We start from the raw sequence: 27599 nt of genomic DNA on the forward strand, positions 1-27599 counted from the left end.
AGTTATATATGACAGTAGAATGCATTTATGCATTTTAAAAAATCATACATAAGTGTAGTATAATTTAAATAAAATATATGTGTATACATATTCATATATAATGTCATATATAATGTTCATGTATACATATAGGTGTGAGAATATGTGCATGTATGTAAACACATATGGAATATTTAATACAGAGCAAGATTATGGGCTTTTAAAAAAATGGCAATCAGAAAAATTATCTTCCAGGAAATATGATGAACATTCCATAAATATGTGTGAGTTGGCTCATTAAAATGACTGAATATCAAAAGAGCTGAAGTAAGTGTTCATTTGACCCTTTGGAGGCTGTGAAAGATCACCGAGATCTCAATGAGCTGATCATGCAATTGAGGGATTCAGTCTCCAATTGTTGCACTTGGCACCCAAAGGACATCAGGTCTGCATGTGTTTATTCTATTCCAGCTGTTCATCTTAGGGATCGTCCAAACATTCTGCCTCAGTTCAAAGGCAATAAATTCTTGTAAGGATGAGTGACCTGAGTGTACTATTGATGTCTTGTTTAGTTCTTACCAACAGTTCACCAGTCACATAATTCTTGTGTTCTTTGATTCTCCACCTGCCTGTGTGGGTTCTGGCCATTGTCATTCTGTAGAGGGCGAATTGCCATGGGCAAGCTGAATGAGATGTGCAAAAACTAGGAAGGGGAATCACTCTAACCCCCTTATGGAAAGAAGAAATGTCTTTCCCATTGAGTAGTCTGGATAAAAATCAATGTTCTACCCTGAGAAAGTAAGTCAAAGAGAACTACCTAGTCAATTTCACTGTAGAACTTACTCTGTTCAAGTCAGACACAGTAGAGGCAATTAGATAATGGAAATAGGAGACATCAAAGACTATCTCTTGAACACCACACTTTGCATGTCTTTAAGCATCTGGCTAAAGATGCCAATTTTATGAGTTGAACTAGGGATTCTGTATGTTTTTCCTGCCACCCTGCTCATCACAAAGCTCAAGAAATCCCTCAGAAATTCCTCAAAATAAAGAACCACTTTATTTGGATTTGAGGGTGATGGATGAGAATGTCACTCTTCCTCCTTATGACTCTCCTGCTAATTGCTGGAACATATTCAGCTGTTTTTATTTTTCTAGGCTCCCATGCAACTTGAGTTTAAAAACTGCAATCTGTTATGTCTTTCTTCTGTTGCTATTTGATAAATAAACAATAAAGATCATTCTCTTCCCCTCCCTTTAATATTAATAAATATCAACTGGAAGGCCTGAGTGGTGACACTCTTATATGAAATGGCCACTTACTTTCTCTTTACTTTGTCTTTTTTGCTGTTTTGTTGTATTTTGAGTTTTTGTTTTCACCTACAGATGTATCTTTTTGGTTTTCCTTTGCATCTTAGGGAGCTCTGCTCCTTGCCTTCTGCACTTTGCTTACTCTTCCTCATTTGATCACTAAAGGAGTCTGAGTCCCCTCTTTCCTTCCCTGTGATAGGGAAGCCCACTACAATGAAATACAGACCTGCCTGCAGTGTGATGGCAAACCATGCAAAAGCTGATCCACAACAGGGGGTTCAGGTCATAACTCCTTGGGAAGCAGGAGGGCATTCTGCCCTAAATTTGCTGGCATTTGACAAATCCAGTTCACACTGGGCACAGCCAGGTCACAAAAAGAAAACAAGGTTTCCATTAAGAAGAAAAGGGAATGCCCAGAGCTTATATTTTCAACTCTTACATATATCACCTCCCTCTCTCCCCAACTCCTGAAGAAACAACCAAAAAAACTTAAGTATTTCTCCTCCATTTTTCCCCTAAAATCTATCTTTCATAACTTTGCCTAATGCAATAGATTGTGGGCATGTTCATTATAGTACACATGTGCTTAAACTTGCTAAAGTTTGAGTTTGAGTTACTAAAAGAAATAACAAGAGAAGAGGTAGATAGACAAATATCTAATGGTTTACTGGCAGTTTCCTCTACAAAGCGATACCAGCATGTGTCAAAGAAAGCCATCTACTGTATAAGCATTTCAAATGATGGTACTTTTCTACCCCAGGTAAATGTGATAGGTCACTTAGATTGTATTTTAGGAATTCCCCTGTGATGTACTGGAAGCACTAGTATTTGTATGCTACTGTGACCTGTTATGAAGAGCAGTTCTCTTGACTGGCATGGGAAGGGAGTAGGCAGAGCCCAATCCTACCCAGGTTGAGGTACAGGGCAAGCCTCCCCTTCTGAAGTTCCAGGGTGATTTGGTCTCCACGTTGACCTTCTCCATGGAACAGGACCCCATCTCCTTGCATGCTCTTGAACTTTAGGGAGATCACATCTTTGAGTGTGCTCATCAATTTCTGATTGAACCTGTAGAGAAGCGAGCTCCGACCATCAAAGTCAGCAACATCTGATTCTGGGCACAAAAAGAGAGGAGGAAAAGAAAAATCAGTGCCTATCCTCATGATTCCTGTCCCTGCTTTTCCATCTTAGGCATTGTCCAATTCACAGCAATGTTCTTGAGTTCTGGAAGGTCCCTGCTCAACAGGAAGCATATAGACTAGACCCAACCTAATTAGACTCAGAGGAATTATTCATTTACAAGCAACCACCACACACTGAGTCAAAGTGAACTGATCATCATACTGGAAATAAAAAACTCTCATTAGTGATATGTCAGCCTTTGCTTGAGGGGACAAGTACCTATGTCAGGCTATAATGTCAGATGCCTAGTTTGTAACAACCTCTCATGATTTATCTTTCTTATGAATTTGCTTCTGACAGTTGGAACCATTTGATCTCCACATCTCAGTCTTGAGGCTGAAGATCAAAAAGAGAACTAATTTATTATGCCAGCTCTGGTTGAGGTCATTCTGTCTTCCCAGAGGCCTGTGTTCAGAAGATTCTGAGGACTCCTCTGAGTTCAGCCAAAAACAATATCTAGGAAGAATAGTTGGTATTTGAACAGAAAGGTGAATACATTGTATCCACATCTTTCCTGCCTTGTCCTGTGCTGATATATCAATATAGTGCTTATATATAAAAACATTTATTAATTATTAGTTTTTACTTTGTTATTATCACAAGTAATGATATAAAATTATACATATAGACAGGGTATTATGTGATATTTTGACACATGAACATTGTATAATGTTCAAACATTGGAGTAAGCATATCTAATTATTCAACTATTTATAATTTTATTGAGGTTAAAATAGTCAAAATCTTTCCTTTCAGCTTCCTTGAAATAAATTGCATATTAGTATTATCTATATTCACCATCCAGTACAATAGAATACCAGAATTTATTTCTCCTGTCTGAATACAGCCTAGTACCTGTCCCCATGTCTCCCTTCTCCCCTCCCCAGTCTCTGTTAACCACTATTTTGCTCTCAACTTTCATGAGGCCAACTTTGTGGATTCCGCATATGCATTATATCCTGCGGGTACTTGTCTTTCTGTTCCTGGCATATTTCATTTAACACAGTGTCCTCCAGTTCTGTTTTCATTAAAGATAAAAGATAAAGTCTTTTAAACAAATTTATACATTAAGTATGGACATCTGACTAATGTAGGCCAAAAAAGCCAATAGAGACTTTAACTGGGAGTGCTATTATAGGTTATTTTAGTATTTTCCTATTTTTATTATAAAAACTTTTACTATAATCCTTGATCAATTTTATAATAAGAAAAATATAAAATTTTTCATTATGTCTTGAAACAGTTTCATTATGTTCCATCTTACATGGGTGAAGAGAAGGTGAATGGGTGCATGAACCAGATAGGATCTTTTTATTTGAAATTCACTATCCAGGAAAACTCAAATTTTTACTATTTGCTAAGAAATTAAAATCCTCAGTTTGAGCATACATAAGGATACATTAAGTACATTTTGACCAAGGATCAATAAATATCTTTGTAAATTTAAAATTCTGAAATGAAGAGAAAAATGAAGTCGGACTTTTCTGTAATTAATTTTAAAACACAACTTCACAATTTATTTCTATGTAATTAAGTGCTTATAATCAAAAGGTTGCTCATGCCTCCAGATTGTAAAAAGGAACTGCCCAAATGCAAAGGAGATTTTCATAAACTCCTACCCCTCTCAAAATCTTCCCACCCCACCCCATCTGTGCATCTGTGCCTATCTTCTGAACTGAAGCAAAATGAAATCTACAGGAAGCCAACTACTCTCAATCCTGGAATAATGAGTACCCTGGCATAGGTTAGAGCCCAGATTTTGGTCTATGATAACCATAGATTGTTAGTTTGTTCACCTTTACCTCTTTAAGACTTGATTTCTTTCTTACCTATAAGTGGGATACTTATATCCATTAGAAATGATATCACAATACTAATTGTGTGATACATATAAAGTGATAACACACAGAGAGCAAGGACATTGTGCCAGGCACAATATGTGTTTTAAATCCACAATAGGTAGTAGGAGTATTGGTTGTTGGGTAAACTGGGTGGCCTGATTTCCTAAGTATTCAACTCCAGTGGCTAGTACTCCACCTTTTCACCCCAAATGTTGCTATTTTATTTTTGATTCAATGGTTTACTGCCCAGGGGATGTGAGGTTGGCCTCCAGTTTCCTATTCTGCCACATTTCAGCTTCTCATGCTACTTGAAATGCTGCTTGTGTGCAGGGTGTGTGTATTGTATACTCCTGCTCTCTTCTGACTGCTTCCAGTCTGCCACTGCACAACACTCTGGTAGCAATTGAGTCTGTAGGAGCTTTATTGCCCAGCAGAGAGCTAAACAACCACATAGCTCCCATCAGAGCTTGTAAAGGTGAATGTTCAGAGTCCTGCACACTCAGAGGAGACTGACCCAGTTCAAAACAGAGAAGGTTTAGAGAGTTTTTCTTAGAGGAAGCAAGCAGTCAGTATACTGGTCTTGAATGATACACGTGGGAAGAGATGGAACCAATGTCTCAGGGAAGGGGATGATAGGATGAGGATATGAGGTGCATCACAGGACTGTAGGAGGCTAAGGTAGTTGTAGAGGAAGGGGTAGAAAAATCTGTTTCCCAGTGTGTTTATTTCCTGTAGACTTATAGACACACAGCACATGGGCACCATTTAAACACTAACTCAAATTCCACATTTATTTATGGGAGCATTTGTCCCACTGCATCTGTCACGGGCAGATACAGTGTTTCAATTTTGCATTCCCATAGCACAAGGAAGACCTCATGATTTTGACCACTGTTTGTGTTAGAGTATCCCTCAGTAATTGTGTTTATGCCCACTCATTGATACCTCCACTGTATTAGAAACCTCCAGAGAACCACCAGTCATCATATCCAGGATATAAGTCATGCCTCACAGGAGCGTCCCCTCATCTAGTCATAGAAGAAGGTCCCCTGTGTTCGGATCCAGAAGAGCCACCATCTGCTGCAACCAATGTGGCCAAACTTGTGGTTCCGGAGAGAGGCAATGGGGGATTAGAAAAATAAAGACTCAGAAATGCAGATTTTGAAGATAAACATCTGGAATCAAGTGGAGTGCTGCTCTCTGATGGAGATGCAGATCTAAAGAGTTATGCCACCAATCTTTATTTATATATGTTTCATTATCAGGTTAAAGACTATGCAAGCATTTTTCTTTGTATTCAGGAAAGTTATAGAAACTACAACATCTATGTAGCTTTTCCACAGTTGCAATCCACAGTTGCAAAGTGCAATGTTTTGTGTAGCTCTTAAGAAAGTCCATTGCTAAAATTTACTGTGAAGCAGGCAGGCTCAGGAGTGGTGGAGGTGGTGAAACATTGTGGTTGTCTATCTTAGAATTCCTCTATTTCCTAGGAGCTATGTGCCTGAGATCAGGTCAGAGGTGATAGGACTCTTGCACAGAGCCTTCTCTTGCAGGGCATTGCCACTGCAGCTAAGCATCCTGTACCCTTGCACAGGAACATTCCCAGGCACCAGGCATGCCACAAACATGAGGTCATCTTAGCCACTATTTTCCTATCCTCTGTCACCATTCTCCACATATCAATTAGTACTTAGCACTGAGTCTAGGACAGGACAGGCAATGCCTGACACATGCTGTAGTGAAACAGCATGAACCAAACTTGCCTATTGTGGTCTGGAAACAGCACTGAACAAACAAGACAGGAACCCATTGTAGAGTAGCTCCTCTATTGATCTGGTGCCTGGATGGGGCAACTCTGCAACAACATAACCATCAGCCTCACTCTCATTCCTCATGAAATGATGCATAACAGTATACTTATTTAAACTTACAATAAGAATGCAATAAGGAAGCTTATCTTATAAAGTATGTGTGCGTGTGTGTGTGTGTGTGTGCACATACATGTATGGATACTCATTATTTTGCTGCTATTTTCCCCATCCTGTTTCATCTTATGATTTCATAGTGTGATAGCATTGTACACAAATCCCTCATGAAACCATGAATTTCTCAGTCAAGTTCCAGAAACTTCCTTTCTCCAGTAACTGTACTATTTAATTTCCATCTTCATCCATCCCAACTGTTATGATCTACATCCCATTATCACCAATGTCTGTCTAGAGACTTAAATGATGAGGTAGATATGTTGGTGACATAGGTCTCCACAAAAAAGACACATCTACATGTTGTCATTGTCCATGGGAGTTAAAGAATACTGAGCCCACTGGTAGAAGAGAAACAACAACAAAATTATTGTTCGAACCAAACAGACCAGTGTTTCATTCTGATTTTGCTACTTAATAGCTGGGAGATGTGAAATAAATTTCTTGATTTCCCCAAGTTTTAGTTCTCCTATCTGTGCAATGGAGAAAGAAACCTCTCAAAAGCAAAAGCTCACACCTGGACAAGAGATGACATTTAACAACATCCCTCCCCTCATTCTTCTAGTAGCCCAAAAGAATTACTCAGTAGTAAGGTTTTCAATCATGGTATGAAGACTCTATGAAGAATGTGGCATGGAGAAATTCCTTTCAGGCTTGGGGTTCCAGAGTACTAACATCATGGGTGGGTATGGTTTCAAGCTCTTGTCACCATTAACTGCCTTCCAAGTGCTTAAAACAGCCTCATAACTGACCTCTTGGATTCAACTTTTACCAACTCCACTGAAACATCTCCTCATCTTCATAAAATATAAGAAAAAACTTTCCTTCCCTTTGCTAAATTCCTTTGGTGAACTTCCTTTGAACTAAGAAGTCAGTTCAGTCTCCAGATTCCACAGGATCTGACTCTGTAACCCTTCCCTTCTCATTCTTAATTTCCCTCCTCAACACTCACTCTACTGCAGACACACTGAGCTTTTAGTGTGTGCATATGAGTATGTGTGTGTGTCAACTTGTGATTGTGGGTAAGATAATGCCTATGAAGCCTATACCATGAGCCTGGTAATTCTGTTTATTTTGTTTTGTTTTGCATGAATTTGTCTAACCATATCAATTATCCTATGAGGAAGATATTAATATTCCCATTTGGTAAATGAGGAACTCTTGGCTCAGAGATGAAAAAGTATGCAGTTAGTAAGTGGTAGAGCTAGAAATCCCACCTACTCCATATTAATCATATAGATCATATAGGTGTGCTAAGTAGCTGAGCTCTCTGCTTATGAAGCTTCCATGCTCATTTTCCACTTATGGTTTGGATCTGGAATATCTCCCAGAAAGGTTCAGTTGTTGACCTGTGGTGTTATCAGGAGGGGGGAAAGCTTTAAGAGGTGGGACTGCATGGAAGGAGATTAGGTTGGTGAAGATGTGGCCTTGAATGGGATATTGGGAATCTTGCCTCTTCTTATTTCTCTCTGCCCTTCAACCACCATGAGGTGAGAAGCTTTGTTCTACCATGTGCTATAACCATGATATACAGCTGCATCATAGGCCCAAAACAATAAGGTCAAGCAACCATGGGACTGAAACCTCTAAAATAATAAGCCAAAATAAATCTTTCATCATTTAAGTTGATTTTCTCAGGTATTTTGTCACAGCAATGGAAAGCTGATTAATACAGGTACTCAGATTCCTGAATTTTCCCTAAGAAATTCCCTCTCCCACAATAGTGATAGCTTCCCTCAAATCATGCTGCTATCCCTTTCATAATTACCCTCACATTGATATTTGGCACTTGTTTGTTTCCTCATTTGTTTGTAGTCCTGTTACCCAAAATGACAGTGCATCCATTTGGACATGGACCAGATATGTAATATTTACTGCATTATTTTTAAGTCTAGCACTGTGTCCAGAAGGTTATATTGCTCCAAAACACTAAAGAAATAAGGTAGTGACCAAGACCAACGGTGGTACCTGTGTACCTGAGTGATGCTGCCTGAGCACCCTCTGACTTCCTGCTGCATCATCTTCTCCATCCTTTAGCACTGGCTGCCTCTAAGAGGAGTTACACTAAGAGGAGTAACTTCCTTTGCAGAAGCATGCCCAGCCACTTGAGTTGCCATTCCTGCAGCCCTCAGATAAGCTCCTTGGGGTAGTGAGGAAATGTCTCTTTACTGAGCACAGACCATGCCTATTGGGACAGTGGAAGATTTCCTCCTACCACCACATCAGGGAAAGAGAACTCTGTGCATGCACATCCAGGGGAACTTGGCCAAATACCCTAGACATTTGCAAGATTAATTAAGTCACACATGAAATGCATCAGCCATTTCACAGATGGAGAAGCATAAGCTAAAGAAAGGTTTTGAAGAAGGATTAAATGTTTCCTCAATTGAATACTTAATACCTCCCCCAGACACAAGGGAAATACTTGTCATCCCAACTTCACTGGGATGAAGCAAATTTTAAAATGGCGATAATAAAGACCCATTTTCTTTTTGATTGCTGTTGACAAAAATAATCATTGTATGTGGAATTATAATTGTTTTGTCCTGATTATCTCATTTGGAACTTAATTTGTAGTTGGGATATGGTTATGGACATCAAACTATTTGTAGTGTTTGAGTTTCTTGATAGATTATTACCTTTAAAAATGTGAAAGGAAAAAGGATAAGGAAAATTTGTTGAAAGGTGCCTGAAGATTAGAGAATGAGTCTTTTTCTGGGGGGATGGGTACCAGGTATTGAACTCAGGTGCACTTGACCACTAAGCCACACCCCTGGCACTATTTTGTATTTTATTTAGAGACAGGGTCTCACTGAGTTGCTAAGTGCCTCACTTTTGGTGAGGCTGACTTTGAACTTATGATCCTCCTGCCTCAGCCCCCTGAGTCACTGGGATTATAGGCATGCACCACAGCACCCAGCGAGAATGGCTCTTATTGGCAGATGGAGAACATGGTACCATCTTGGAAGGCAGGGTTATGGGAACTCAGAAAATAACTAAAAACAAAACAAACAAACAAAAACAAATATAACTTCTGTTTTCTTTGTCACAACTTCTGTAAGACACACATGGAGATTTCTTTCTCTGGATTAAATAATCCTTTCCTCAGGGTATAAAGTAACTAATTAGTACATATCACTTCATTTAGTGTTCTTAACAATGCTGCAAGGTCCAGATTTTTCATACTTTGAAAAATGTGGAAACTGAAGCTCAGAAAGATTATGCAACCTTGCCCAAAGGCATATACAAGGTAATGAACTGTTTGACACTGAAACCATATATTTTTTCTCATTAAAGAATGGGGGAGCTGTCTCAAGGATTACATGAGAAGTAAAGGAGTCTGTGCAGTGAATACAAAATAAGCAATAGATAATGGTGTGTGTGTGTAGGCACATATGTGAAATAAGATAAGTAAAATAAATTTAAATAAAAAGAAAATCTTGAAAGTAGAGGTTTCTTTTCCTTAACAGTTATAATGCATTTCCCTGGGAGCCTGCTCATATGTTCTTGCTCCTTCATGACAGGTCAAGTTCACTAAAGCAAGTGGCTCTTCCTGAGAGAGCCTGGAAGCCACATTACATGGGAGGCTTCCTTAAGGTGAACCTTTCAATCCCACTATGTACACTGAGTTCAAAGCCTCTGTCCTAGTTGACTTTTGCATCTCATTTCATTCCTACATTTTTGGTCTGATACATGTACTAAGCCCCTCAACAAGGCAGGAGCTGGAAGTGCAGTACAGGGTACAATGACACCCTCCATAGAGGTCCTGCCTTTAAGCACAAAGTTGGAACCACCTATCCACAATTCCACAATTCCACATTGGTGGGCAACAATGGAGCACTGTGCCCTGAAGCTGTCCAGAGGATGGCTGCCAAGGTAGACAGGTGGGGTAGTGGGTCACCAGATCATCCAGAGGAAATTAGGCAAGTGAGGTAACAGGAAAGGGTGTTACCAACAGAAAGACCATGCTATGTGTTCAAAGCAAGAAGAGAAGAGAATGGAACCTCATGTTGGATCTATGAGTTATCTGCCTCACTGGAGCAGTGGCCTAGATGTATGTACCTTGAACCAGCAGTTATCAGTATGTCCTGAGAGCTTGCTAGAAGTACAGGATCTGTTAGAGTGACACAATTCACAATAGCCAAGTTAGGGAACCAGCCCAGGTGCTCATCAACAGAAGAACGAATAGAGCAAATGTGGTACATGGACACAATGGAATTTCTACTCAGTCATAAAGAAGAACGAAATTATATCATTTGCTAGTAAATGGATGAAACTGGAGAACATCATCCTAAATTAAATAAACCAGATTCAGGAAATCAAGGGTTGAATTGTTTCCCTCATATGCAGAAGATACAGAGGGGCAAAAGTGAAATAAAAAAGGGACTCACAAAAATAGAAGGGAGATAAATAGAATAGAGGTTAAGGGATTAAGGGGAAGGCAGGAAGAAGGAAATATGGAGGCACTGGGTAATGAAATCAACCAAATGATGGTAGGTGCATATATGAAGATATCACAATGAATCCCACTTTTATGTATAATTATAATACACTGGCTAAAAATATAATAAACACTAGGGAGAAACAGAAGAATAGAGGAAGTAGACTAGGGAAAAGAGGAAAGAAGAAAAAGGGGAGGTGCTGGGTAATGAAATGGAGCAAATTTTGTTATGTGAATGTACAAATATGCCACAGTGAATCCCACTATTATTATAATTATAATGTATTAACAAAAACATTAAAATAAAATAACAAGTATAAAATCTGGGACTTCATAATAGGTCTGTGGGGATTCTGATGCTCATGAACTTATAAACTGAAGCTTAAGATATTAGAAGCTATAAGGAACCAACAGAATCAGTGATGCTATTAAAAGTAAAATCAAGACTGGTGGTATAGCTCAGTGGTAGAGCCTTTGTCTAGCATACATGAGGCTCTGGGTTTCAATCTGCTATAAAAAAAAATCATATGGGTTTTAATGTGACATTGAGGTTAATAAAAATTTCTTGAAGTATTTAAAATAGGGAAACTGCATAGTCAGTTTTAGTTTTTGTAAAGAGTTGTTTTTTGGTAAATTCATCTGCTTACTTGCATAGTCAGCCCAGGTTCTAATCCTGGCTTTTCATCCTCCCCTTTCTCTGTGAAATTATCCAATTCTGCAGTCCATAGCCAAAGTACTGAAATTCTAATGTGGGTCTTCTTGATTTTTTTTCTGCCATTAATACATGATAACTACTACTCAGAATTCTTTATTTCATCTACAGTTCCAGTGACCCAGAGCACAGCTGTTAGATATTTATTTCCTGCAGTAGACAGTCTCCCCTGTTTCTGAAAATTGATTTTTAAGATCTCATCATTGTGAACTCAATTCTATTCAATTGGTGGCTTATTAAGGTGATGATGCATTGGCAGATTTCTCTAGAATATGAAGAATAGGCCAATTGTGGGTCCAACAGTCCCCTGGATAAAGGCAATTCCTGCAGCTCAATGACCACTCCATTCAGGTCAAGATAAATACAGCACACACTCGCTACTCTCCCAGCAGAATGGAGAAATGTCAGCGCTGACTAGAATTCCCACTGGGCCTATAATTGCTGACCCAGCTGTCATGGCTTGTTTTCTGAGAAAGACAGAGTTCTGGAGGCAAATTCTGGCATATTTGATGGATGTTGGTAGCTTGTCATCAAACGAGTTAAAAAAAGGGGGGACTGTTCTGAAGAAAAGATTCCAAGCTTGAATCCCCAGTGAGCTGAGAAGGCTCCTGTGTGGGCCTCTGAGAAGTCTGTTTTCTCATCTGCTGGAAACCGAAGCTCCAAGTTGACAGGAGAAACTATTGATTCTCCCTGAGACAATTAGTCCCACTCAGACTCTTTGGTTGTTCCCAGTAAACAGAATTTTCAATACAATTACATTTTAAGCTTTTCTCATGATACATTTTATAAGAAAAAATGATTATTATTCAGATGATAGCCTTCCACCCAAGGCTCAAGGTCTTTGGCTAGCAATCCACAAACCACAACAGTCAGCTCAAATTTACACACATTCCCCCACCAATTCTGTGACTTTTCCAGGTCTTTTCAGAAACTGTGATAACCTCAGATGAACTATCAACAGCACGTAAGTTTCCAAATCAACTGTAACCACTCCTAAGAATAGCTGTTCTTACAAATTTTCTGATGTTCCTATGCCTGATGGCAGGTGAAAAACACAAGGGGCCTCAAGAAGACAACATAAAAAAAAAAAAAAATAGAAAGAAGAAAACAAAATCACAGCTCCAAATTTTAAAGTTTTAATCCTAGCCTTAACAGATATACAGATTTCCCTTCTTGCAATATTAGGTTTCTTTGAAATGCATAGATACCTGCGAGCACTCTTAAAATTTGTAAGTCATTTGGACTTTTCACTATCTACATAGATTACACTAATAATGTATTCAGTTTAGGGAACTCCCTTGGTAGATACATCCTTTCATTCATTCATGCCTAAGTCTGTTGGTGGGTATAAGGTACATCCTGTATTCATTTTGGTCACTGTGATCTCAGATGTCAAGATCACAAAGACATGGGCTGTCCCAGCTAGAAAATCATGCATAATAATATCAACATGAATGAATCCCTGTGGTGAACTGGAATGTAATAAAGGAAAGTGTTATTATGGTCCCTACAACTCATTTCCTAAACAGGATCTTGTGGCGTGAAAGGGGAGGTATAAATAGCTAAACAGGGACAACAAGCATGAAGATGCACTTTGTGCAAAAAAAAATTGGGAAATGTCTGGTCATCCCAAGTGATAGGTGCAGCAGGGTGGGCAGTTAAGTGGGAAGTCAGTGGTCACCCCCATTGTGAGGTAGACAGGATAACTAAAGGGCTCATTAAGGGAATAATGTTACAGAGATCTTATTCACACCTTCACAGAAGAAAAGAAGTAAAGAAGGCAAAGACTGATAGCAGGCCTTGTGACAATAGAGTTGGAAAATAATCAGACACTTCCTTGGGTTGCTTTGACCATCAGGGATCTTCAGATACTACACAGAGCTAGCTGGCTGCTCCATGGAAGGTTGCTTGTTCAGTAAAAGACATTTAAATGAAGTGACAAAATCAGAAAAGAAATTTGCTATTTTTCTCTTTAACAGCTGGTTGATACTTTTTCTATAGAAAGATTGTTATGTGTGGGGGAAATCAAGCAGTCTTTGTCCATGATTCTACCTGGGCACAATCTAAGGAGCTTAGTGCTAGAGGACAATGTGGAGTGACAATAAAGCTCTGTGGTGACCACTTCAGCAGGGAGTAAGTGCAAAACAAACTGTTAGAGGCAAGGCCTTGGCATTTGTGTGGAAACCCACTGCTGTAGTTAAGAGGTGGATCGGTTAGGTCATTTCCACTTTTAAGGTTTCCGTTAATGTTGCCACCATTAGCATACAAGTCATGGGAATCGGGAAGATATGTTGAGTCAAATCACACACTAGGAGGCAGGGCATTAATTCTTCAGGAAAAATTGCTGTCCTCTATTCTATACCAGGTTCACCTTCCAAAGGCTTGGTTCCCTCAGCCTCCACATCTATGAGCTTCTGAAACTCATAATTCCTAAAGGGCAGGAATGATCTTATTCATTTCTGTACCCTGACTTTCAACAGATGAGGGCTAGGGAGTAATGTTGATTGGTGGTTGATGGAGCTTTCACACCCTCAATCAAATGTTATGAAGAAGTCATTCATCTAAGATAGAAGACATAGTGGTTTTTGTTTACTGTGTTTATATTGCATGTAGATATGCAAATTTTGTCATAGAATATATTTTTCACTCATGAATTAAAAGCAGCTTACTTAATTTTAAGACCTTTCTGGATTTCAGTTTTCTCCTCTCTAGAGTGAAGAAATGACAATCTTGGAGATGTTTTCAGCTCCAATACACAATGATTCCAAGGTGGGATTCAGAGCTTCCATGAACCTGCAAGCCCCAGACCAGGTTTGAAGTCTGCCACCCTGTCTCTCCACCCTTCCAGGGCAGGCACAGCTGTAAGCTGGAACTTCTGAGGTTCCCTCTGGTAGAGCCAATTGGGCATTAGCCCAGCAATGATGAAATTTACAACTTGTTGGCTTCTACCAGGTATGACAAATGATGGCAGGTGTTAAGAACAACAGTAAAGAGGTCAGCAGAAGCAGAGATAACAAGGGAATTTATTTGGAAAAAGAGAGAGAGTATGACTTAAGCTCTGAGGGTGATAAATTTTGGATGATGCTACTTGGCAGTAATTAACCAAATAGGAGAAAGGTCTTGTATAGAAAGGAAGCAAGCTGAGGTATAAAATGATGGTTGTAATTCTTAATGAGACTGGGAAGTCTGACAGATCATTATACTTTATCAGAATTTATGATGATTTTTAAAATTAATTAGTTTCCTGTACATAAAGAAATTCAAACAGAAGACCCCAGAGAAAACTCAATGTAGCCTGAAGTCTCCAGATGGCTGGATGAAGGTGTTGAAACACTTCAGGACCAGGTGCATAAGAAAGCTGACCTCCTTTCTCAGAAGTACAGGGGAGTTGTGGTCCTGAATAAGAAGGAGGCAAAATGGAGGAAATTTTAGCCTAAATAACTAAGGCAGAAATACTTTTTGAATGCTTGTCATATGCCAGGCCCTATTTCAAGCAATCAAATGCATAAATCAAGTAATATTATTATCTCCTTTTTATTAGAAAAGGAAACTGGGATCCACAGAGGACCCAAGATTGCCCAAGATTATATAGCTAGTAGGTGCTTAAACTGAGTTTCTATCTCTGGTGGTGTGAGTCTAGAGCCCATGCAGTTAGTATTGTACTACACTGCTTTTTAAAAGTCTAGATTTCACTGAAAATTCCCATGATTAGCAATCAGAGACATGGAAATAATAATTCAGGCTAAGAATTAGCTGACTTGTTACAGTTACATAAAAAACTAAGTTTGAGACAATAGTTTCAAATTCTGGCTCCTCATTCCAATGACCTAGAAACAACAAAAATGTGCTAGGGGTCTTACCCAGAGATTAGGATCAGGTTACAGTAGGTAGAGTAGATATTTTTAAATATATATCCTCAGATGATTCCTATGCAAAATTGGGTCTAAGAAGTCTGATAAGGGATCTAGGAGTGGAGATGTGCGAGTACAGGAGTTGTTGGCCCTGGCAATAGCTCAACTTTGCCCCTGGAGCATCTTAGCTGTATAAGCTCAAAACTTGTAGGCTGCTGACTTTGATTTTGTGAATAAAAATAATAGTAATTTGTGTAAGACAAGACTGATTATGATTTATTCCCTCCAACAAAATTTTTCCATGTCTTGTAGTATTTTGGGATACCAATGATTAAACATAAATGGGCATGGAAGAAAGTCTGAGAACATAAGAAAAATAGAGCACTGGCTAAGAACCTGACTCAGAGGGAGCCTACAGGTAGTGTGAACACTGGGAAAGTTGATTATTCAAAAAATTCAATTACTAATGATAGAAATGGGTCTTGATCTGCGCTAAATGCTAGTTCTTGGACTTATTGAAGCTCATAACTTATTAGGTTTTATAGGTAAATGCCAACAAAATACACATATAAATAGCTATTTAAAATAGATGATAAATGGATGGATAAATAGGTAGGTAGGAAGATAGATCATAAGCATAGTTAGGTCATTTAGATAGATAATAGAAAATGCAGTTAGGTCATCTATATTTGGTGATCAATGCTGTGAAAAGAAAGAATAGTATGCTTTAAGGCAGAAAAAATAAAGAGTAATCTTATTTAAATTTAAATCAATTGACATCTTTCTGAGAAACTGATATTAAAGCTGAGGTTAATTAAGAATTGAGTTAAGGAAAGGAGAGGGCATATTCCAGGCAGAGGGAGTAGTCTAGACAGGGATCTGAGACAGGAGAGCTCTGGACCTGATAGAACAGAGCAGATGGCCAGCGGGGCTTGAGTCCAGATGAGAGAAGGCACTGCCGGGTGGGGAGGCCTGTGAAGTAGTTAGATACCTGCAGGACCCAGGTTTCACGCATGGAATTTTGGATTTTTCCTAAGTGTGGTCAGGAGTCATTGAAAGGTTTTCAGTAGGCAGGGGCTCAACTTAGTGTTTTATGATGAGCCTTTTGGCTGTAGCAGGATAATGGACTGAAAGAAGGAATGATTGAAGGGGCATTGCTAAGTGAAAATTGAGGTGATAGAAGTCAGCACTTCACTAGGCTGGTGACTATGAAGATGAAGAAAGGGACATACTTGTGATAAGTGTGGTAGTAACACTGATGGAACTTGCTGATGGATATGCTGTAGGAAGTAAGAGAGGGGAGCCTTCAATAAAGACTTCCAGGTTCTAGTTTGGACAGCTGGAAATGTTTATAGAAATGAAGCAGACCACGGGGGAAATTTTAAGAAGACAAAATGTTACTGGCAGTACAAATTGACTGAGAGTTTTTGATGGCATTTATTAAATTTGAGCTATCGGTGATGAAATCAAACTGAGATACCAATCAGACAAATGAATATGTACCTTTTAGCACTCAGAAGAAGTATTTGGCTTGGGATGCAAATTACTTTTTTAAAAGTCATTCCACCTTTATAAATTTTAGTTTCCTTTTCTAAAATACACAAAAATAGGAATTAATACCCTTGACAGAGTTTTATGAGGTGTGGGATGGGTGTACACAGTGTCATGCAGAAAATGAGGGAATGTTGATCATGATGGCAGACTTTCTATTAAACGCCTAATTTAGTGAAGGAAAAGTTGCCAGCAATTGGGAAAATACTCTCTCTCTCCCCCCCGGAAGTGTGTCATTCAGGCCAAGTCAGTATGGTTCTCCTCATTTCCCGGTATCTTCTTTTGTAGTCTCAAGAAGACATGTATTTGCTCACACAATTTTATATTGGCAGCTTTATTTTTAGTGTAAATCTTTCTGTTCCCAACTCAACAATTTATTAGGAAGCATGTCCTTTATTTATTTGGTTGGCCAGGATGAGCAAGTTTGACCAAAGACAATCAGTCTGACAACAGAAGTGACGATTAAAGGAAAAAATGCAATACAGTCAGTCTTCCATATTTATTTTGAGAAAATAGTGAGTCTGGTCATCAGATAACCACACATGGAAGATGTGTAATAGCCAAAATGAACTTGAAATTCAGCAAGAAAAGGTTGTAACTTATTCAGAATAACTGTCTGTCAGGATGGCTAAAAATCATTTCCTTTGAATTATTTTCTACATGTAATTATTCAGCAGTAGTAACCTTCATGGGAGAAGACAATTTGGGGTCATGTGGAATACAGTGAGAGATGCCATTCTATCCAACTTTTGGGCAAGGACAGGAAGCTGCAAACCCAGAACCTATGACAGAGTAAGTAAAACAATAGCAGACGTTGATGTGAGTCTCAGAGAGGGTCCTTGTCTGCTGGGGGATATGGTTACTGTTTCCCTAAATGGCAACAAATAGTGGCAATAGAGGATTTCTGCTGAGTGTGTACTCACATTTGTAGTAGATGTCACCAAACATGAACTGTGTTGGATACTCTACTAAGTGCTTGATATATAACAACTCAAATAATCATAGAAGTCTTTAAAATCATCACCATTCTCACTAACAGATGAGGAAACAGAAACTCCAAGAAATTAAGTGATGGACTGAGGTTATGGCTCAGTTGTAGAGCACTTGCCTGGCATGTGTGAGGCACTGAGTTCAATTCTCAGCCCCAAATAAAAATAAATAAAATAAAGCTATTGTGTCCATCTACAACTAAAAGAACATATTTAAAACAAGAAATCTAATGTTTGCTGGAAGTCTCACTATTTTTTAAAGTTTACTTTTTCTTTATTTATATTTAACTGATACATAAAAACAAACTTTGTATATATTTATGAAATACCATACAATATTTGGATATAGATCATGTAATGTTTGAAATAGGATAAACATATCTATCTCAAGTTTTAATTTCTTTATAGTGAAAACATTCAGAAGTCTTTTCTGTAGTTTTTTGAAATATACAGTGAAATATTCAATTATCACTGAAGTATGTTTTTAAGAGGATACTAGATCAAGGTCATGTTTGAACACACAAAAGTAATCTGTTGATCTGGTCTTCATTGTGACACTTAAAACAATGGCCCTTGTGACCTGAAAGAGGTAGAAACATTAAAATTGAGCAGGACATTCTGGCATTTATGAGAGGGGATAAAATAATCAAAGATGAAGAGTTTTAAAGCATGAATTTTTAAGGAAAACAGATGTATGCATTTATCAGTAATGCTTTTAAAACAGGCTATTTCAGAATACATTTATGAGGTCCAACAACCTCAAGTTGGGAACTGAGATTATAAATAATCTTAATTATTTATTTCAAAAGGGAGTGAGGTATTTCAAGAAATCCACGTATAAGGAATATTGTGACAAACTCATACATTTTAGCATCTATAATGTGCAAGAAATAAAATCAAGAATCAATAAGTGGGATGGATTCAAACTAAAAAGCTTCTTCTCACTAAAGGAAACAATCAATGTGATGAGAGCCTATAGAATGGGAGAAAAGCTTTACCACATGCACATCAGATAGAGCACTAATCTCCAGGATATGTATATAAAACTCAAAAACATTAATAACCAAAAAAATCAATAAATGGGCTAAGGAACTAAGCAGACACTTCAGAGAAGATATATAATCCATCAACAAATGTATGAAAAAATGTTCAACATATCTAATAATTAGAGAGATACAAATCAAAACTCCTCAAAGATTTCATCTCACTCCAGTCAGTATGGCAATTATCAAGAACACAAGCAATAATAAATGTTGGTGAGGATGTGGGGTAAAAGGTACACTCACACATTGCTGGTGGGACTGCAAATTGGTGCAACCATTCTGGAAAGCAGTATGGAGATTCCATAGAAAATTTGTAATGGAAAAATCATTTGAATCAGCTATCCCACTCCCCAGTTTATACCCAAAGGACTTAAATACAGCAGACTACAGTGATGTAGGCACCTCAATGTTTATAGCAGTTCAATTCATAGTAGCTAAATTATTGAACTCACCTAATGCACTTCAACAAATGAATATATAAAGAAAATGTGGTATATATGCACAATGGAATATTACTCAGTCCTAAAGAAGAATGAAATTATGGCATCTGCAAGCAAATGGATAGAGTTGGAGAATATCATGCTAAGTGAAATAAGTCAAATCCAAAAAGCCAAAGACCAAATGTTTTCTCTAAGTGGATGCTGATCCATAATGGGAGTGGGGGCAAGGGAAGAATGGAGGAACATTGAATTGGGCAGAGAGGAGTGAGGAGAGGGGAGGAGGTATGGGGGTAGGAAAGATAGTGGTATGGGATGGATATTATTACCCTATGTACATGTATAATTGCATGCATGGTGTGACTCTGCATTGTGTACAACCAGAGAAATGAAAAGTTGTACTCCATTTGTGTTAACAAATGTGTTTATATACACATGCATATGAGAATGGGAGATTGCTTATTAGAAAGAACACCACCATTTTTGAAAAAAAATGCAATAAAAATTTTTAAAAATTAGTAAAAATGACTGACCCCCAACGACCAAAAATAAGTAATGAAATAATCACTTAGTAAATATTCACAGAGTACACAGCAGTTATCAGATGCTGATTTGGTTCCAGGGAACAGAGAGGTAGAATATTATCCCAATAATTTTAAAATTTACTTTTTATTTCTTAATATTCAACTAATACATCAAACATAAACTTTGTACATATTTGGAAATACTATATGATGTTTTGTTATAGACCATGTAATGTGTATACAGACTGGACCAGATTGACAAGGAGGCAGAAGTACCAGGTAAGGTTCATATCACAATATCAGACCTAGATCAAAGTCTAAAAATGCAAGTGGGGTCCGTGATGAGATCCAAGAGTTATAAAACTTAAACATAGGTGCCATTTGAGCCAAGAAGTGAATGGCAACCAGGAATCTTCCTGGAGAAGGAAAAGGATGATATTGCAAAAAAGACAGAGGCAGAAATGAAAACATGGAATTGGAAGAGAAGTTCACACACTGCACAGGAAACAAACCATCATAAGCACAGGATAGAAATTGAGTATGGAGTTTGAAGGAAATGCAAGAGGGTTGAGTACAAAAATTCTTGAGACACGTCAACTCTTCCAAAGGTCTTGAGGCCCCAATGGGCTGAGTCTCTGCTCCTTTGAGAAGTGTCTAGAAAACAGAGGGACCCACAGAGCTGCTACTAAAGTGCAAGTGAGAAAAGTTAGAGATGGGCAGGTTATGGTAAGTGGAAAATGGAAAACCAGGACTGACTGAAGGGGAATGCAAAAGAAACCTAAAGTCATGGGATGTTTAAGCCAGGTTTGGAGAGAGTGAACCAAACAAAATCCAACAAAACAAAATGATGGTCTCTGTGTGGGACAGACTCTGCAGATGACTGAAAGACAATTAAACTCCAGTTGACTTTGACTTCTCCAATAAGTAGGACACTTTCCAAACTGGAGAGGGTAGGAATTCTTAGGAGGAAGTTGATATTGAAGAGAGGTGGGAAAAGAGTAAATTCTATTTAAATCATTGAAAGTGCAAGCAGGGTGGCAAATGCAAGAACAGAGAAAGGAGAATATCTCCATTTCACTTTCTCCTGAGTCTTGTGCACTAAGCATAACAAAGTCATGTGGTTGCTCCCCCTGCATCTCCCTGTGCCAGCTCTCCTGCTACTGGAGTTCTTTAATGCCAGGGAAGTGCCTCTTTGAATTTTGAGACTCACATAATAGGAATGATGTTGTCTGACTCATTCTAATTCCAACAGTAATACTTATTTTCTCCTTCTTGCCTCCCTTGCCCTCTTTATAGATTTCTATAAAGCACAAATCATCCATTATTGCTTGGTTTTATTCACATACTTGTTACCCAATACTGCACTCTGAGCAATGTCAATCATTCTGCAAATCCTAACTGCAAGTATACCATCTACTCAACAACATGAGGGCTCTGTGAAGCCTGAAAGGCACAGCTACTGTTGTGAAGCTTTGGGTCGAGTCAGGGGAGGCTGACATCAGACAGACAATTATACAATTAATTGATGACATCCAATCATCAAAATGTGCTAACAAAGAGTTCTTGTAAAAACCAAAAAAAGGGATCTATTCATTTCTCTAGAACCTTGCATAATGCTTATATATCAAATGCTTAATAAATAAATACAACTCAGCAAAGAAATGAGCAAGTGAATAAATAAATGAATGAAAATGCTGATTTTTCCAAAATTATTAAAGTTTATGACTTAAGAAATTATAGAGCTATAAATTCCTACCAACCTTTAACAACATATTCAAACAGATTTCAAGAAAAATATTTAAAAGTCTATAGAAACAAAATTAATACCCTAGAAACTACAGTGGGTTTACTAACAACAAGTAATTCCACAAGAGTTGGTTACCTAAGTGGAGAAAAATGAGGCTGGACTGCTATTTGCACCTATCCATTAAAGAAATTATTTATCAAGTGTTTGTGCCTTAAGAACTGGCACTTAATAGACAAGTTTCTTATCTCATGGTACCTAGTTTATGTTCTAGGGCAGGGACTTGGGCAGACTCACAACAGACAACCAAGGAAAACCAAGAGAGTTTCCCATTTGTGATACCATAAAGGAAATAAAATCACATCATAGAACCATGGTTTAATAGAGGTTATCCAGGAAGTAGGGCAGGTGACATTAGAGGGAAAGTCAGGGTGGACTTCTTTGAGGAGGTGACATTAGAATTATGAAAACAGTGAAAAAAGATAACCTGTAACTTCTGAGGAAAGTTTGCTCTGTGCCTGGGGAACAGAAAATTAAAAATGTGCTGAGGTAGTAAAGTACCAGCATATTTTAGGAGCAGCAAGAAGATCCACATGGCCAGAAAGCAGTAAAAGGAAGCTGAAGAGGTAGGTGAGGAAAATTAAATGGAACATTTTACTTGATAGTAAGGAGGTTCAATTTTTTGAGTGCATCAGTCAGGGAAATGACATGGTTTTATTTATTATTATAAAGATTACTAATAGTAGTGACTGTGTATAACATGGGTTTGAGAGACTGCATTGGAAAACTACAGCTAGGAAGCCATTGAGAACCTCCTGCAGAATATGGAAAGAGGCTGCTGGAAGTACATGAATTTAGAACATGTTTTGGAAAAAGCAACTAGTAGTGCTACAGATAAGCTGCTAGAACTAGAAGTTACAGGAAAGGAAGAAGCAAGGGAGCTACTGAGGGTTTGGCTCAAGGGAGCAGGAGATAATGATGCCATTTACTGAGATAGAAGGGAGTGAAGGAGCAGGTCCTGAGGCTATTGGTAATCAAGAGTCACATTTTTATTATACTAAATTCAAGACATTTATTATAGTTTCAAGTGGATATATCAAGTAGGCAATTGCATATATTAATTCCAGGTCAGATGTGCAGGATAGAGAGAGATGTGGAGGTGACTAGCATGCAGACGGTGTTTAAATTTAAGAAACTATAAATTCAGTTAGCCATGAAGTTGCAGATGGAAAAGAAACAGAAGGCTTGAGACTAAGTCCTGAGACAAAGTAGGGATAGGGAGTGACAAGGAAGGAAAGCCAAATTTTTTTTATGAAATGGAAATACGTATTTGAATCAAATCCTTGGCAGATTGAATGAGGTAAGAAAAGTCAAGTGTCCATTGGATTTGTCTGTGTGACAGTTGGTGGTATGTCTTGAATGAAGTCGTTTCTCTTAAAGTATTCTGCATTGGTCAAGGTTCCTCAAGAGAAACAACTGATAGAATGCTTACATGAATTATGGGATTTATTGCAAGGAGTTGCTTAGCTAATTCTAGGCCTACTAAGCAAATGAGAATTCCACAGGGCAACCATAGGAAGGAGAAGATAGAAACTCAGTCAGGAAAGGCAGCTGCTGTCAACAGGTGGAATTTCTTATTCCTCAGGGAAATCTCAGTTCTGCCTCAGGAATCTTTCATCCAATTGAATTGGGCCCACCCAAAATATCTAGAATCATCTTCTTAAAGTCAACTGGTTATAGACATCAACCACATCACAGCAACATTTACAACAGTGTTTGGTTGAATAACTGAACTGTGGCCTAGTCAAGTTGACACATTCAACTGACACTCAAATGTCTTAAGATTGATTGGAATGAGTTCCAGCAAAAAGGGATGCAAGCTGATGGAGAGAGCAACTAAAGTCAAGTTTTAAACAGAAACTATTCTGTGAAAGGAATATGAGAAGAAGGAGACTTAAGTGTTAAGTAGGGCCAAAGGGTTTTTATTACTATTTGTTTTGATTGGTAGTGTATACAGTAAGGCTTCATGTTTATAAGAACAATCCAGGGAAACAGGGATAAGATGATGCTGAAAAAGGAGGATTAGATCCAGAAGTCATGCTAAGGCATGATTTTAAATGAAGACCCAGAAATGTATTCTGCCCCTGCCCTGCCGAGGTAAAAAGTACTGAAGGATATGTACTAGTGGTTCAAGATGATAGGCGGCCACCTTTGGGTGCATAGCAAAGAAGTCATCCTGTGTCTAATAACTCCCTGAGGTGGGTAGCATTGCATCCTTGGCCATGTGTACCTGAAGGCAATTCATCCCCTTAGAGGACATGGTAGATATAGAGTGGACATGGTGAGACGCAAGGTGGGATTGACTCAACGTCAGAGCTCTCAACCTGGTCCAGAATAGGGCTCTAGCAGATATGTGGACCTCTTAATACTAAAAATGTACATGTTATCATGGGCCTTTCTCTGAGGAGAGAGTCCCTTGTTGCCATCAAGTCTATCACCAGAAAAATATAAATGTGCTGCTCAAAGATGTCTTTCAATCCAAAAGTCTATGACTTTACTGGAAATTCTGTTCATCCTGGGTGAGCATACAGTGTGGATGAACAATGGTTGGTGTGAAAAATGAGGACAAATGGCCCCAGAGGAGAAAGATAAAGAATGAGGACACGTTAGAGAGTAATAAGATTATTAGGCCAAAACAGATGGCTGGCAAAATTATATGAATGAGTTTTTTCTAGGCTTATTTTTTTTAACATGAAACATCCTATGTATTTTAAAAAGAAAAGAAAACCTCCCAGTAGTGATGACTTGTTATCAAGAGAATCTGGAGGGCTGCTGTTGTGGCTCAGTGGTAGAGTACTTGCCTAGCATGTGTGAGGCACTGGGTTTGATCCTCAATACCACATACAAATAACTAACTAAAATAAAGTTATTGTGTCCATTTACAACTAAAAACAATAAATTAATTAATAAAAAAGAGAATCTGGAAACTAGAGGCTCAGAGAGGGGGGATGTCCTTCCTAGTTTTAATGGTTTATTGATGCTTCTGTTCTACATCATATTCTTTCTGAAAGTACTTGTTCAAGATAAATACAATAATTTTGCCAGCAAATCTCTGTGCAGGACATTTGTTTTTAGCAGACACACCTTCTTATGCCCATAGTTTACCGAAGAACTACATTTGCTATTGTGTGTGTGGGTGGCGGGGCGGGTTACCAGGAATTGAACCCAAGAGTACTCTACCAAAAAGCTACTTTCCAAGTGTTTTTATTTTTGTATATGGAGATGGGTCTTGCTAAGTTGCCAAGGCCTGCCTTGAAGTTGTGATCCTCCAACCTCAGTCACCTAAGTTGCTGGAATTATAGGCATGTGTCAATGTCCCTGGATAACATTTGCTTTTTGAACCCTCCTTTCCAAATATGTCAACCTAGTGTTTATGGGATAGAACCAGGGAAATGAGTTTTTCTGGAGCACTTCAAATGATTCTGATGCTTGTGTCCAGGTGCTTTCATTATGGAGTGCAGCACAGGCAGGTCACTCATCAGGCAATTTTGCAGCCAAAATGAGGACCCTCCTCTGGGTAATTCATTCTTCTAAAATGATCACCAGTAATATCCATGTTTACAGCCTTCCTTATATACATGATGGTGCTCTACTTTCAACTTCAGTACAAACCAGCTCACAGACCAGTAGATGAATGCCATTAATTCCAGGAGAAAAGCATTCCACATGTTATTCTGGGTTGAAATTATCCTTCTATTCTGGAACATGTGAAGAAGCAGAACTCCTCCCCTACTCTTGATGCTAGGGCAAGTGAAGACCACATAATAACATACTCCACTTTTGGGGGAGAACCAAGCTTAATGATTTCTTTGATTGCAAGTTACAAATCTCAAGAGCTCTTAACTTTGAACTTTTTGTTCATCCTTTATCATATTATTGCCTCCAAGTTCCTTCAACCTGAAATAGAAGAATTTTTCCACTTCTGGTTTGAAGTATAAATTTTTAATTATGCAAATATAAGTTAATTTAAGTCTGGAAATAACCTTAAAATAATTGTCATTTTCAATGTAGATAAACTGAGTTTCTGTAGTCAGTGTCCCTCAAACACACAGCAGTGTTAGTTGTTTTGTGGGTACTTACTATAGGAACATCCGTAGACCTCCACCCTCATACCAATCTTTCCACTTGGATTCCATTCCAGGGGCACAAAACGAATGAAGCGGGCTCTCACTGAGTGCAATAGCTTGTGGTGCACCACACTGTCGGCATTCATGTTTCCTGCAAACGTCTGCAGGGAGAAAGGATACCCAGTGAGTTCCATAATACCAGCAAACATCAATGGAAATCCACGTTACGCCACTATGTTAGTCAGCATTTTATCACTGTGATCAAAACACTTGATAAGAACAACTTGAAAGTAGAAAAATTTATTTTAGATCATGTTTGAGAGGTTTAGTCCATGGTTATCCAAATCCTTTACTCTGTACACAAGAAGAGGCAGAAGATCATGGTGGAATGGTGTGATGGAGGAAAGTTGTCAGCTCCTGGCAGCCCAGAAGCAGAGTTGCAGATGGGAGGAGGCAGGAGCTGCAGAGAAGATGGTCTCTTCCAGGGCACACTCCCAGTGACTCACTTCCTCCAGTTATGCCCCACCTACCTACATTTACCACCCGATCAATCCATTCAAACTAGGATGAGCTGATTAGGTTGCAGCTCTTGTGATCTAATTGTTTCACCTCTGAATATTTCTGCATTAACACAGAAGCTCTTGGGGAAAACATATCCAAACCATAACATCTACCAATTCTTTCAGGAAAAAAATCCTCTATTTCTCTGATATTCATCTGACTTGGGTAACAACCCTGCATTATGTGTCGTAGTTTTTCAGAAACATCATATATCATCCATTAAGAAATTCTTCCACCCACCCCTCGGGCCAGCCAAATTTTATGAACAAAGCAATCCTAGCAAGTTGCAATACATAAAACCTGAAAGATTTATAAAGTTAATAATATAATGAAATACCAATATTCCTAATGTTCATAATCACTGTGACCTGGGAGATAACTGACAATCTCTCCTTGGAAGGAAAAGCTTTTATTGTAGCAATTGTTACCATTATTTGATGCCAATCACTTTGTTAAGCACTTTCCATTATCATTATCACCACCTCACAGACAAAAAAGAACTAGAGTCTAGATAGTGAAAGGGGGAAGGGAAAAAAAATCTCCAAATCACCCAACTGGCTAGTAATTGGTATGCAATTCAATTCCAAGGCTGTCCTTTTCCAAATTTCAAGCTGTTTCTACAGTACCCACTCTTCATCTGTCCCATTGTTAATTATTACAGCAGGGAGACATCACAACCCAGATTTATGTGCATTCAACTTCACATTTCTTTGCGCAATTTAAGTGAAAACACACAACATAGTAACCGTTGAACCACTAACAGTGTGTCTCATAACCTTCTTCTGATGAAGATTACTAAAATTTATTTTTTCCACAGATGGTATCCAAAATCTTAAACCTCATCTTTTTTTTTATTGGTGTCAAATATACATAACAAAAATGTACCATTACAATCATTTTGAAGTGTGTAGTCCTGTAGCATTATACCCCTTCACATTGTTGTGCAAACGTCACCACTGACCATCCTCAGGACATTTTCATCATCCCAGTCCTACCTCATCATTAGGACAGGATGTTGACTAGCATACCAATGTGTGTACTTCCTGTGATCATCATCTGTTTTCAGCATCAAGGTTTATAGATAAAACCAGGTATGGTGATGTATGCCTGTGATCCTAGCTACTTGGGAGACTGAGGCTGAAGGATCAGCCTCTACAACTAAGTGAGACACTGACTCTAAATAAATAAATAAATAGATAGATAAATAAATAAATGGCTGGGAGTGTAGCTCAGTGGTAAAGCACCATTGGATTTAGTTCCCAATTCAGAAAAAAAAAAAGCAATATAGATAAAACTTGCAGCCCACGTATAATTAATAACAACCAAA

General features: G+C 38.4%; 1 protein-coding gene across 1 annotated transcript in view; it reads right to left on the bottom strand.

Moving 5' to 3' along the window:
• Cntnap5 (contactin associated protein family member 5) overlaps positions 1–27599 on the bottom strand; it is a 772002-nt gene that overhangs the window by 421729 nt on the left and 322674 nt on the right. The window contains exons 4-5 of the mRNA XM_047547046.1: positions 25725–25872; positions 2198–2401 (exon numbers count right to left, since the gene is read on the bottom strand). Coding sequence (XP_047403002.1) covers positions 2198–2401; positions 25725–25872 — 352 coding nt within the window. The remainder of the gene's footprint in view (positions 1–2197; positions 2402–25724; positions 25873–27599) is intronic.

This window comes from Sciurus carolinensis, chromosome 3 (genome assembly GCF_902686445.1).
Source record: "Sciurus carolinensis chromosome 3, mSciCar1.2, whole genome shotgun sequence".
NCBI lineage: Eukaryota > Metazoa > Chordata > Mammalia > Rodentia > Sciuridae > Sciurus > Sciurus carolinensis.